Source organism: Aythya ferina, assembly GCF_964211825.1.
Source record: "Aythya ferina genome assembly, chromosome: 6".
NCBI classification, from domain to species: domain Eukaryota; kingdom Metazoa; phylum Chordata; class Aves; order Anseriformes; family Anatidae; genus Aythya; species Aythya ferina.
In genome coordinates, this window is record NC_140303.1 from 6,762,570 (window position 1) to 6,776,434 (window position 13,865).

At 37.0% G+C, this 13,865-nt stretch overlaps 1 protein-coding gene across 1 annotated transcript in view; it reads right to left on the minus strand.

Moving 5' to 3' along the window:
* The window catches only part of COL3A1 (collagen type III alpha 1 chain), a 50,709-nt gene that overhangs the window by 18,377 nt on the left and 18,467 nt on the right, over positions 1-13,865 (minus strand). The window contains exons 3-20 of the mRNA XM_084523710.1: positions 13,690-13,722; positions 13,000-13,116; positions 10,688-10,759; positions 7,768-7,833; positions 7,178-7,231; positions 6,906-6,959; positions 6,150-6,203; positions 5,938-5,991; positions 4,322-4,375; positions 3,739-3,783; positions 3,467-3,520; positions 2,739-2,783; positions 2,086-2,139; positions 1,690-1,788; positions 1,522-1,566; positions 1,299-1,397; positions 508-561; positions 269-376 (exon numbers count right to left, since the gene is read on the minus strand). Of these exons, the coding sequence (XP_084379836.1) occupies positions 269-376; positions 508-561; positions 1,299-1,397; positions 1,522-1,566; positions 1,690-1,788; positions 2,086-2,139; positions 2,739-2,783; positions 3,467-3,520; positions 3,739-3,783; positions 4,322-4,375; positions 5,938-5,991; positions 6,150-6,203; positions 6,906-6,959; positions 7,178-7,231; positions 7,768-7,833; positions 10,688-10,759; positions 13,000-13,116; positions 13,690-13,722 (1,161 nt within the window). The remainder of the gene's footprint in view (positions 1-268; positions 377-507; positions 562-1,298; positions 1,398-1,521; positions 1,567-1,689; positions 1,789-2,085; positions 2,140-2,738; positions 2,784-3,466; positions 3,521-3,738; positions 3,784-4,321; positions 4,376-5,937; positions 5,992-6,149; positions 6,204-6,905; positions 6,960-7,177; positions 7,232-7,767; positions 7,834-10,687; positions 10,760-12,999; positions 13,117-13,689; positions 13,723-13,865) is intronic.

Consider the following 13,865-nt stretch of genomic DNA (forward strand, 5'->3'; position numbering starts at 1 on the left):
AGCTTTAGATATGACTTCCACTTTAGTTCCTCAATATCAAAAAAAGAATTTAAAGTATTCCAGACTGAGATAGAGACAAACTCTGCAGCTGAGATTAGGAACTAGATAAGAATTCTCCCAAGTTTTGAAACCCTGTTCCACGTGTTGACATTGGTGAGAATTTATATGGAGTCAAATTTTGTCTCAAATAATTTTGAATACCAGCTTTTTTCACCTTTGTACTAACTCAAAATATACCTAGTATGCATGGTCGTCTACAGTGGCTTACCCTTTCTCCAGGTGTTCCAGGGACACCATTCTGGCCAGGTTCACCATTTGCACCTCTTTTGCCTTCCTCACCAGGAGGTCCAGGAGCACCTGGGGTGCCATTTTCACCCTGGCAACAATAACAAAAGCCACCAGTGACCTTAGGATTTGAAAAGAACCCCCCCTAGTTTTGTGTGTGGAATGATTCAGGGTTCAGACTTCCTGGGAAGAAGTCTCTGAATGCATTTTAAAATCACTTACACGCTCGCCTTTTGGGCCTGGATCTCCTTTTGCACCATTCTTACCAGGTTCTCCCTAAACAGAAGAAAATCTCATTAAGGTTATGGATTTCAATAGGGTATTATTATTCCAGAGCTATCAGGTAGTACTAAAATACTAAGAAATAGACATATTTCAATATATTGACTATTTTTTTTTTTTTATTTTTATTATTTTAGTAATTTATTGCAACAGAATTAGTAGAAACCAATTGGATCTAGATGTTGAATGTATGGTGCTCTTTCAAAATTCGGTAAAGAAGTGATGTAATCTTAAGCACCACTGAGAAGAATTTTATGTCTGTTGAGAAAGAACTATGTGTGGTGTATAGCTGCCAGGAGAGAGCATATCGGGGTGAATGACAGGGTAAGAGTAGATACAACTCACTAGGTGTAGTGGACTGCAGATTCAGGACAATGGGAATTTTAGCAGGTGAAACTGGGATTTTAACATGGCAGATTTTGTTTTATGCAACAGTTTTAGTCAAGATACTGTTTTGCTATGTGTTTCTGATTTGATACATAATTTAGGAAAGATAATAAGTATTATTGATACGTTTAATTCATACATACCAATATAGAAGGTAATGTGTGAAAGATAAAAAATATATTTATAAAAAATAGTTATCTATAGTTATCATAAAATAATTTATGAGACCATCTCAAATTAATAGGACTAATTCAATTTATTTATTTAGTTATTTTAATATATCAGAAGTACTTCCACCATGCTGTTTTTTTGTACAAACAATGTAATGAATATTAGTAACTCACCGGAGTGCCTTTTGCTCCAGGATTTCCACTTGCACCAGGTGGGCCAGGAAGACCACGGCCTCCTGGCAGACCAGGAGCACCAGGAATACCAGAAGGTCCCTGTGGAGAGCCAAAAGGAGATGACCAGGATGAACAGAGCTCAGCACGGTTGGATTCTGCCCAGGTCATCAGTGACCCTCATGAACTCAGTGTAGTAAAAGACACTGATGTGAAAAGTACTCACCATTTCACCCTTGTTGCCAGGACTTCCAGCTCTTCCAGGAGGACCCTGGAAAAAAGAAATGTCTAAATTGTTGCTGCTAACCTATCATCCTTAAACCAAAGGAGTTGTAAGGCTTTGTGAAGAGCAGCTGGCACTCCACTTCCCTGTTCTCAGGTGGTATTTACATACCTGAGGCCCAGGTGGCCCAGCATGACCCTGAGGACCAGGTTCTCCTCTCTCTCCAGGACTACCACTAGCACCAGCAGGACCAGGAGGACCAGCTTCACCCTAAGGAAAAAAAGGGAAAAATGAATGCATTTTAGTCATATCTCCACGGAAATCAGTATTAATGTCATGGCCTCTTCCTCTCCTTTGCATGATTTGAGAAAAATATTACCACTACTATCACCCGAGTGCAAGAGCCAAATCAGCTCAGCAACCCAGTGCTGAGACACATGGTCTCAGTGCAATCCATCAAATGTATGGTGCATAGCTCCTCTAGATGCTGAAAGTTCACTTGAAACCCTCCCAGAATGCAACATAAAACACTAAATCCTGTATTAGCACGTATCTGTAGCTGAATACCTTAAAACCTGGAGAGCCTGGAAATCCTGCTGTTCCAGGGGGACCTGGGGGACCCTTAAAAAGTAAAAGAAATTGTATTAATACAAGAGGTGAAAGCCATATGAATAGAATTAATCTTAAGTTAAAAAAAGAAAAGCCTGATTATGACATTTTTCTCTGAATAAGAAAACACATGGCAAAATAACAAATATAAATTATGCTATAGAAGATAAAGTTTGGCTAGTCCTAAAATATCACACCTATGTGTTATCCTGACTTTCATATTCAGCTAAATTTCTTTGTTGTCAATAAAAAAAAAAAAAACAAAAAAACAAAAAAACATAAAAGCTATCATTAAAGAAATAAAGTTATAAAATTGTTCAAAATTTGTTTTAATTATAAAAAGCAGGTGTAGGAAAAAAATAAGCCAATAAAGGTGCTACACATACAAATGGGCATGCTCAGGTTTCATCATGCAGATGGAAAAGATAAATAACCTTTTGCACACTTCAGCAAAATAATGTCTTGGATAAGAGCATTCAAAATTTTATCTGCATAGAGAACAGCAATTCTATTCTGATTTAAAGTGCTAAAAATCTCCTATGTTCACTGTGTGGCTCAAGCATTTTGATCAACACAAATATTCAAATTCAAACAACTCTAGGTCTTCTTACAGGTGGGCCTGCTGCTCCTGGAGCTCCATCTTTGCCATGGGCACCCTATGGAAAAAACAGAGGGGTCTGATAAGAGCACTACTTGGACACAGAACCTACATGCCTTTACACTCATGACTCGCAAAGCATCTCTCCGTGTTTCTACAGTCCTACTTAGTTTACCAAACCCCAAGGATTCCTCAAGTGTAAAATTCTAGAATAATAATTAACTAAATGTTTTTGAAGGAATATCCATCACTTTATGTGACTTGCACTGTAATGATGAGACAGCAAGACATGAAAATATATTCTTCTGAGAATTCTTAAGGAAATAACAGTTACCAGAATCGCTTGTGGCCAGTTTTTACAGGTAAATAAAAATAAAAGTAAAAATAAGTAAGATCAAAATAACAGTTACTTCTAACTCACATAAAAGACAAAAAGATCATTCCAAAAGCCTAACTGAATATGATACAGAACTGTATGATTTAAATCATAAATTCCCTGTCTTACAGACATGTTAGACCAGGTCTGCTGCTCAAGTTATCTAGTGTTTGTACAAATATTGCTGATTAGCTGGGGACGGATATGTTTTCATATATGATTTTACAGATGCTATGCAGTTTTCTAATCCTTTGCATTACAGATGTTTTAAGATAAATCTTAAAACAAGCAAGGAATTATCAACATATTGAAACAAGATATATGCTGCTTGCTGATAAGAACAACAGCTGCAATTAATTACTTACAGGGCCACCAGGATTTCCAGGTCTTCCTCTTTCACCAGCTGGTCCTCTTGGTCCCTAGAAAACATAAGAAAACTAGTTTGTGACATGGTTTCCTAAACACATATGGCTTGGTACTGCTTTTATTTGCAGACCTTACTATTGGTCAATGTATGTGGTAGGGTAACTAAGGTTAATAATAATAATAATAATAATAATGAAAAGATGAATAAATCTATTAAGGGGAAAGTGCCAGTGGCCCTTCCATTTAGATGCTACAGGGTACACATATTTACCGGTTGGCCTGGTGATCCGTTTGCTCCAGGAAGACCAGTTTCACCCTGTTATGTAAATTAAAACAAAACAAAACAAGACAAAACAAAACAACACACAAACAATTACAGAATGAACTCTGGTGAGAACATTTTTTTATTTATTTAAGAGGAAGAGACAGCCCACACCTTTGCCCCTTTCTGTGTGGCTCTGTGTGTCTGCAGCTTGAACAGACATCTGTGAGGCCTGAGCCACCAAAAAAAAATGCCAAAAGAAAATATTTAAACAGAAAAAATAATTAGGAAGACACAGTCCTTTACTGTTATGCAATAAAGTCAAATGATCTGGGCATGTCCTGTCCTTTTAGAATCTCATCTTTGTTACAGCTATAGGATCAGGGCATGACATAGACCAGAGAGTCTAACTCCTTTGGAATGGTTCCTTTCATAGAGATCTTCAGTCAGTTTCTTCAATGCTTAATGGCTTTTCTGAATAGCATAATATGCATTGCATAGCTACATAACAAATAACGGAGGGTATTTTTACACCTGTTAAAAAGATTACACTACTTTTTTTTTTTTTTTTTTTTTTTTTTTTTTTTTTTACCTTTGGACCTGGAGCACCACTATCGCCTTTGGCACCATCTTTTCCATCAAAACCCTGTGGGAAAGGAAAACCATATCTGTGAATACTATTTCTCTTGTAGTCTAGAAAATCTGATTCCCCTTGGCCAATTATTGAGCTTCAAGTACACTGTTTTTTGTGAATATTTTAAATTAGAAAAAGATTGAAAATTATTTTGAACCATAGGAAGGTATGTTACGCATTCTTACAGAACGGCAGTAGGAAATTTGAGATTGTTTAAGAAAGAATTACAGGGAAAAAAATAGTGACAAAAATCTCTGTGTACATGGATTAAATTGTGGGCTCCAGTCTACACTGCTGAGAACTCACTCTATCTCTTTTCAGCTAGTTTTCTCGCCTTCACACAGACCTAAAATTTATGATAAAAGAGATGTTTAAATACTGTTGACTGAATCCTGTTAGTCCTGTTATAAAGATGCATGGTATAAATGCTGAATGCAAATATTCATTACATTATTACCATAACAGGTGCAAGCTGAGTACTTAGAGCAGGGATTACAAACAATTATTTCTAAAATCTTGAATAACTTTATAGTTATGATTGATTAATCCTAATTTCCAAAGTATAAACAGTAGAAGTGGAAACAGAGCTTTTAATTTATCTTCTTTGACTTCAGTTAACTTTTACTTACATTTGTATTATTTTCCTTTATACTTAAAGCTATGATGTCATAAAATTAAGAAACGGTGATGTGGATGGAAACAGACTGTATAAACAACAGACAGCTGTTTATAAAATAGCTATTAATCTAAATCAAGCTTTCACCTTGTCAGTAAAGTTTATACAGTATAATGTTTAATTATTCTGCTACTGCAATTGTTTTTATAATAGTTAGCTTTAGAATGTTTACTGTCTTACACTTTCTACAATTTATAATTTAATAAATAATTAAATATAATTTAATAAATGATATCACAATGGGTTAGCTTGCTGACACATTGGTTTCTTACTGTTGACTTTAACAGAGTAGCATAAATTGTACATCTGTCACTATTCTTCTTTATCAAATATTTGAATAATATTTAATAATACTTTTATTAAATGGTTAATTATCACTTAGAATTATCATATCATATACTTATGTTTTTCATACTGAAATAATTTCACTTAGATTGGGGTCTTGGGCTAGGTGCTGTAGAGATGGAGACATGGTATTTGATCCTAGGATTTTATAACTTAAGTAGCACTCCTGTTTTCACGTTACTTGATGTAGAAGGAAGCATGTTGTTGAGCTTTGTAACACATTCAGTCATCATTACTTGATGTTATACATAAAGGAGCACATTTAAATAATGAGTGCTATTGGCTAGTAGAACACTCTTTGAAAGAAAATTCTTATTCCCCCATGTCTCTACTTGCATTAGTTAAGAGTGGATGCTTTTCTGGAACACATGCTTAACCCAACATGCAGTATGGAGCAGTACAATTGAGGTAACTAGATAAAATTCAACAGTCTGTGTTACTATGATTCAATCTCGTTAGCTGGAAATTGATGACTGAAGGAACACAGTGCAATACCATGGCTCATGTAGAGCAACAGACCCCATTGCACCCAGTACAGTCAATAAATACTTACTCGTGAACCTTTCATTCCAGGCATTCCAGGCATTCCAGGGTGTCCCTTGTGACCCTAAACACACAAACACAGAAAGATGAGTAAATTTACATATCTACTGTATGAAGGGCACAAACCAATGCTCATTAAGTATCATGTTCACTTAACTAATACAAAATGGGAAAACAAAACCTATCATTAGATTATCACTGTTATTGGGGGCTTTTTCATACCGGTAATCCAGGGATTCCACGGTCTCCATTTCTGCCTGGTCTTCCTGGTTCTCCCTGTGGAAAGAAAGTAAATTGCGGACTTTTTTGCTATTGCTTCAGTTACTGGCATAGATATGGCCTTGACAGATCAAGATGAGTTGGAATAAGGAGGTGAAACTTCCACTGAAGACAGCAAGGAAAATTACACAAGGGTGAAGGTACACACTATGACTGCCTTCTGAAAACCATTGCCAGAAGTTATCAACTCACTTTTTTTTTTTTTTCAATCAAGATTTTGATTAGCAACTAATATATTTCAAGCCAACATTTTAGAAATGGTATCAACACAGAAAAAAAATATTTTTCATGGTAAAACAGTCAAAATGGACAAAAACATCAGCTGATTGTCTCTCCCTGTACTATACATGTCCAGGATTTCCAGCTGTGAGTCAAAAGACGGTTTTAAGAACCTCAACTCTCAAAGCAAGTCTTAAAGGGAGCAGGCAACCACCATTACTGTCTGATTTGTTTATTTATTTTTTCCTAATTGTGTTAGTGGAATATCCTGCTAAAATTGAAACTTTTTTGCAATAGACACTTATACCTGACGTAAGCCAAATCCAGTTTCTTAGAGTCATGTTGTTTATCTGAGAAATTGGGAGACATTAGAAATTCTTAAATGCAATGGTATCAATGTGCTCTGCTAACTTAACATTTAATGAAATTTGTTTTTCTTATTTTTAAATCTATAAATAATTTAAATAATAGTGAACTTACATCTTTTCCTGGTGGACCAGCTGGGCCTATCATGCCCGCAGGGCCTGGAGGTCCCTGAAGAAACATAATGAATATTAAATATAATAATAGATATTAAGTCTCTTTCAAATTAAAAATGCATTAAGTGCCATAAAATATTTGTACTATTGACATAGACAACAGTAAACAGGCAGGATGAACCGCCAGATTTCAATCCACTCCAGTGATGACACAGAGATTCATGCTAGTAGGAGCATGCCTTTGACATATATAATGATATATAACATACGTACAGAAGGGCCAGGTTGTCCTGGTTCTCCGGGGGGACCTTGGTATCCATTAGAACCCTACAATGCAGCAAAAAGCAGTTAAGATGTGAATAACTCCATGCACTGTGCCACGGTGCTACTGTATTTCGTAATGATCTTGTTACCAAGCAGAATATGAAAACAGAACTAAATGTACTCCTCTATAAGGGGATATACATTGAAAACCCCAAATCCTTTGTGTGTTTACTGAGTGTGCACTCGGATTTCCAGTTTCCTTTTTCTCATGTGAAATTTTTGTCTGAACAAACATTTGGGAATATTAGCAGAGATTCATAGCCAGTGGTATATTTTAAGGGCAATATTCAACTTTAGATGACACCCCACAGAATCACAGTAAGCCCCAGGCATAAACACAGAGAATAGCCCTTAGCCATTGAGCCTTGATGCTGCAGAGATGGTAGGGCCCCGTTAATAAGAAATTACATCTATCCATAAAATTATTCAGCTTAGTATCTAGATTTAATGGCTGGAAATGTACCTAATACTGATTAAAGAGAAAAGGAGAAGCTAAGATAGAAGAGTTGGATGTTTATGAAAAGATTAATTCTACTTACAGGGGGACCTGCATGACCAGGTGGGCCAGGGGGGCCGCTGGGGCCAGGGGGTCCTGGAAAGCCACTCTATATTGTAGATTCAAAAATAGTCATTATATCAGTGTAATATATTTACAAAGCTTAATGCAGCTGCAATATTCACCAACAGATGCAACAGTGACTTACTGAATTAAGGCCATATTTTTGTTGCTTGTCAGAAAAGCAAGCATTTTTGCCAATGAGCCCTTTTCTGAACATTAACAGTGCAAATCCATAAGGCATAAATTATACCTGGACTAACCAAAGGACTCAGAGGATAACACCTCAATATACCCATGGAGTAACAAATCAGCAGCACTGTTCATTATTTAATTGGTAAAAATGAAGTAAAATGAAAAACTAAGGAAATTCTCAATTTGGGAGAAAGTGTTAATATTTCTACTTTTAGTAGCAACAGCCACAAATGCATTTGAGATGCAAACATTTTTAAAAATTAGCACAGTGATTTATTGCAGCTGTATGTGGTTCTTTAAAAATGCTTTTGCTAAATTTAACTCTTTGTGAATTTCATACAGCCAAAAAGATGAAGTATAGGTATTATGTGAGAAACAGTGTGCTGCAGTGCAGCAAATACAAGCTGTACCTTAATATGGCACAGTGTTTGTTTCATGGGATATTGTTATATGGTGTCAGAATAGGTCAGGCATTACAGATGACACACAAAACTTATTTTTGTAATACAAGATTAATATTACAGCTATATATTAAACAGGGTTGCCTTCAGTACATGAATACAACAGGCAGCCCCTCTCTGTTCAGTTACAACCCATTTTGCACAGACCCAGTCTGGATTCAGCATGGATTGGAATCATCAACTCATCAATTGCAATCCATCCATCAGACATACGGCTACAAACAAACGAGATGTCATTCTTTTTCAGGGTGCACACTGGAGGGATAAACTCATTGTTAGGAATGGCATTTGCTCACTGCCAGTGTCTCCAGACTGTGGATAAATGAGCAGCTTTTAGTTAGGGTATGTGCACTGGGGGAAAGGGTCAAAGCCAACATGTGAAGGTTATATGAGAAAGTACACAGAAACGGAGATGTAAAATACAAAATCAGCCTACATGCAGTAGGAAGCCACTGGAAAGACAGGAATGGAGATGTGTGACTGAGGCACAGTAATCACCCATTGGAAAATGTCAGTGCTACAATGACATTTTTCATTTTATTATACATCCATTTTATTTCAGTTTGGATATTTATTAAAATTAATGGGAAGAATCTATGCAATGTTAACATTAAATGCTGCATAGCTCTAGAGAATTTAGTCACATCTGCCTGTTACTGCTCTGCTACTTACTTTGCAGTCATGTATTGCATGATGCAGTATAAAACAAACAGGTGACAGTATATAGAAAATTCTGGTTGAAAACACTCTAGGATGCTCAATTAAATTATTATTTAATTTAGTTTAGTAATTGACTTGATTTGTTAATTTAATTGTGATCAAAGTACAAGCAGTAAACACCTCAGGGAAAAATGCCAAAAGAGAGAGGAGTAACCATGCTTGTTAACTGAGAGATAACCCTGGTAACAAGCATGGTTCAGCACACCCCATATTAAGACACCAAGTAGCAAAATGTAGATGATGCAACAAGCTGTGGGCAAAAACTGTAAGGAGCTGAAAACAAATAAATGAACAAACAAATACAAAAATAAAGGACTGAATAAGACAAATGGATGAATGACCACATTAGTGAATGAATGAGGTAGAAACGAACAGATGAATATAAAGGTGAGAAAATAACAAACTACAGTTCAGAACAAACAGCTGCCACGATTAAGTAAGATTTATTTCACAAGATGATCTGATGGAACCCTGAAAAACAATACGTTTGCTTGGGAATGCCTGGATATATTGCAATATATGGCACCCAAACCTTGCTATGCAGCACAAGATTAGCAATCACAATTACATTTAAACAAAGCAGCAGCCCATTTCAAATAATAGCAATTCATCACATCCATCACATAGCAGATTGCCTGAATCAAGAAAGACACTTAAAGATATCAGTATGATATCACTGCTGCAGAACGATCCATGTCAACGGTGGTGAATATCTATAAATCCTAGTGCCTAAAAGAAAAGTCATGAGGTATACTTTTACCATTTCATTTATATAGTAAACATAGCTCATGCATAACTCTTTCAGGCCATCCAAGCTTTAGCTCACTAGAAAAATTGTGAAAAACTTAGGCCAGGCATAGCAGGGAGATACAGCATCCTTAGTACACAGTCTGAATAGCTGTGGGTAAAAAAATCATAATAAAAAAAGAAAAAGTGGAAAGCTTTGATGCCTGGGATGAAAAGAAGCTTATAGCAGGGGTTTTCTCACTTGTTATCAGGCAAATTTGAGTTGTGGAAATGTGAACAAGTATGGAAAATCACACTGAGTAAGGACAGGATGCTGTTGAAAGAATAAAGATTTGGGACAGTAGAAGGGGTAAAAATGTGGTGGAGGTTGGGGGAAGCTATCAGTAGTAGATACCAAAACAGATAAATGAGGAGGGTATGGAAGGGAGAAAGAAGTAAACTCTTGGGCAGGATGAGAAAATGAATCAGAGAGAGATTAGAAAGATGAAAAGGAAGAAAAAGAGAGAAAAACAAAAACAACAACAACAAAAAACAACAGAAGAAAACACCCCCAAAACAAAGCACCCACAGATAATATATTGTAACTTTCTAGAATGACGCTGCCAAGCATACTGCTGTCTTACACCACATTCCACTTGCAGGCAATAATTAAATTAAAACATAATTTGTTAAATTATAATCAGGATACATAGACATCCAAGGCATAATCTACAAGTAAAAAGTTCGTTCTTTAAAAAAAAAAAAAAAAAAGAGGACAGATAAAAGGCTTTATCATCTTACAATGGGCTGGGGGTAACCTATGCCAACTGAGCCAGCCTTCACATCATAGGAGTCATACTGTGGAGAAAAACTCTGTAAAAGAAATAGAGAAAAAGAGAAAAAAAAAAAAAAAAAAAAAAAAAAAAGAGAAAAAATGTTTGCTACAAGTCAAATAAGTATTTTCTTACATTTATATGGCAAATTAATAGAAAGAACTCATTTGCATACATTGAGTACTATCATCCATAAAAGAAGCCCAGCCAGTAACTTTTGTGTTCCTGGTTTAAACACTTCTGACAATTTGTCTGGAAACCAATGGAAGTTCAGTCAAAAGCATTTAGAGAAAACATGTCCCGTGGGGCTTTGTGACAGCAGATAGCTTCTCTGACATGCCCACTTACATAAAATACTGCTTAAAAAAAGCCCCAACCATTGAATTTTACAATCAGTTTTTCAAGGAGATTCTATGTAATTCTTCTATTTGAAGTTGACTTTATTATGCAGATAATAGGGAACTTAGTTGAACAATATGGCATTAGTGCACATAGGTGGTTGAAGTGCAGATACATGCAGAGTTCTGTCTGATAACCCAAACCACCTTGGATCCAGCTCTTCCACTGTCCAGGCCCAAGAAGGATCCTGTGCTATTGATATCAGCCATCAGGCCAGGATTCAACAGCATTGGAGTTGGAGACTAGTTCAGCCTTTCTTGTATCTGCATCTGACAAGCCAAAAGTGGTAGTTATCTTGGTATATTATTGTGATGTCCACTGAGGCTGGTTAGCTGACCTACAGCACATCTCCCAGCAGCTCAGTCCTTCCCTGACGATTGCTTTCAGAACTAAATAAAATGAAGACGTCTTTCCTCAGTGTTTTGGCTCACCTGTGAGTGGGAAGAGTATGTGGAAACTATGAACAGATGAACAGTGGCCTGTGTTCAAAAGTAACTGTTTTATCATAACATTTTAACAGTTTTGCATTAAAGCCATTCCATCTCGTAAGGTTGGGCTTGCTCGATTGCTTGGGAGACAACGGGACCACTTGTCTAAGTGCTAACTGTGAATCAACAACCTTAAAAATCAAGCTGCACAGTACCTGCAGTTAAATTTTTCCATGATACAGCATGAACCACTTGGAGTGCAAAAAAGAACACTGCCCCATGCAGAAAAAAATAAGATGAAGAAAATATTTTCCTCAATTATACTACAGTGCTAAGCATAGCTACCAATGCCACGTGTGCATAAAAATCATGTTCTGTACGTCTGGAAGGTGTCGAAAGTGGGGCTTGGACAGAATTTTAGGCATCTAAAGATGGAATTGCAATATTAAAGTCTCCTCTTTACTAGCCAGCTAACCTTGGTGATGCTGGTGTTGCACAGGGGACTCAGGGGTTTTGACCACCACCCCAATAAGACCTCAGAAGCTTTCCTTCTGTGTCTGCCCAGCTCTTCAGGAGAGAATTCAAGATTTGGTGGGCCAAAAATAAAGAGGGAACACAACAAATAGCAACCAAAATGGGACTTCTCTGCAAGCAGGGGACACAAGTTTCAGTCTAGTTGCCTGGGGATGTTCTTTGTTAAACATGCAAAATAAAGGAAAGTGAGAGAGATCCTTTGTCATTAAGCTTGAGGGGATACACTTCCTCCAGCACAGTTCTTTCTGGTCAGATTATTTCTGAGTCATATAAGTCTTTCATCAGATCTGGCCCAAAAGTTTTAAAAATAAGATAAGACTGTGATTTAACTGTGCTTCAGCCAAATTTCATGGAAAAACAAATAAACTACAGAGAAACAAAACCTTGACCTCTTACTCAGCTGTGTTTTTCAAAGGCACAAATGAGAGACAAATGCCTTTGAAAACAACATATGTGTGAAGGTACAAGGGATAAATTCTTTACTGCCTTTGAAACCCTCCCTCCTATGTATTATTTAAAACAAAAACAATCAGGGCAATCCTGTGATTCACATGAAACAGGATGTCTCCTATTTCCAGTTCACCCCAAGCTTTCTTGGTGAAATAATGGCTCTCTAAAGTCAATAAAGTGCTGCTATTGACTGTATTATGCCTAAAATTTCTCCTCAGTGTGGGTGCTTTCCAATTGCAGATTGCTTGCCACAACTGTGTCAATTTACCTTCCTGATGGTTTGTTGAGGACTGGAAAAGGCTGAGACACAGTCAAGCTTCTCTCCCTCCCCATCCACTTTTTAGTCATCTCTGGGAGTTATCACCAACGCAAGAGCACAGCCTGCTGCTTCACAGCAAGGCTTGTGGGTGTCCACAGGACAGTACTGCTCATGGGCAACGAGTAGAAGATGAACATAATGATGACTTACACCTCCATTGATGCTGGGACATGACTGGCAGATGCCGGGGGGACCAGGAGCTCCGGGGCTCCCTGGCTGTCCTGGGGTTCCAGGGGTACCACTTCTGCCTGGAGGACCAGGAGGGCCCTGCAAAGATACAAACACGGCAGATACAGACATCAAAGCTTGCCTCGAACATTTCTGTTTGTCGCCAAGTCTGTGGGGTTGTGGTGGTGGGAAGCTTTCTCTATTAACCATAATTAGGGACATGCCTGATCATTCAGGAAAGATGCAGACAGTAGGCAAATTTAAATGAGGAAACCTTTATTAGCTGCTGGAGCCTTACTGCATCCAATATTTGATCAAGCACACCAGAAATATTAAACAGTTCAATTCCTGAATATGAAAGTAATACTGCAAGTGGAGACCGTAGATTTTCCTTCTACTGGGAAGAAACAATGACAAAAATAACATGTAATGCAGTTTGGACTAAACTCTCCTCACTGTCTATTTTTCCCCAGTTGAAATCACTAAGAGTTCCGTTGAAGCTAAAAGAGATTACTTCAAAATAACAATACTGCACAGACTTGCTGCAGACAGTGCTGACATCTAGGAAAGCTGGGTATCTCAGCAGCTTGAATGGTATATATCGCACTGTAAGAACTGGCTCTTGATTTTTTTAGTTTTCTTGGGAAAAAAAGAAAAAAAAGCTGCACTTACAGGTTCTCCCTTGGGGCCTTGAGGGACTGGAGGCTAGAAAAAAGGAAAAAACAATTAAATTAAGAAAGAAAATAAAGTCAAACTGAAAACTGAATATATATGAAAAAAATAAACAAGAGGAAAATACATTTAAATACTGAAATATAGCTTTATATAGTTTTATCAAATAAATTAAA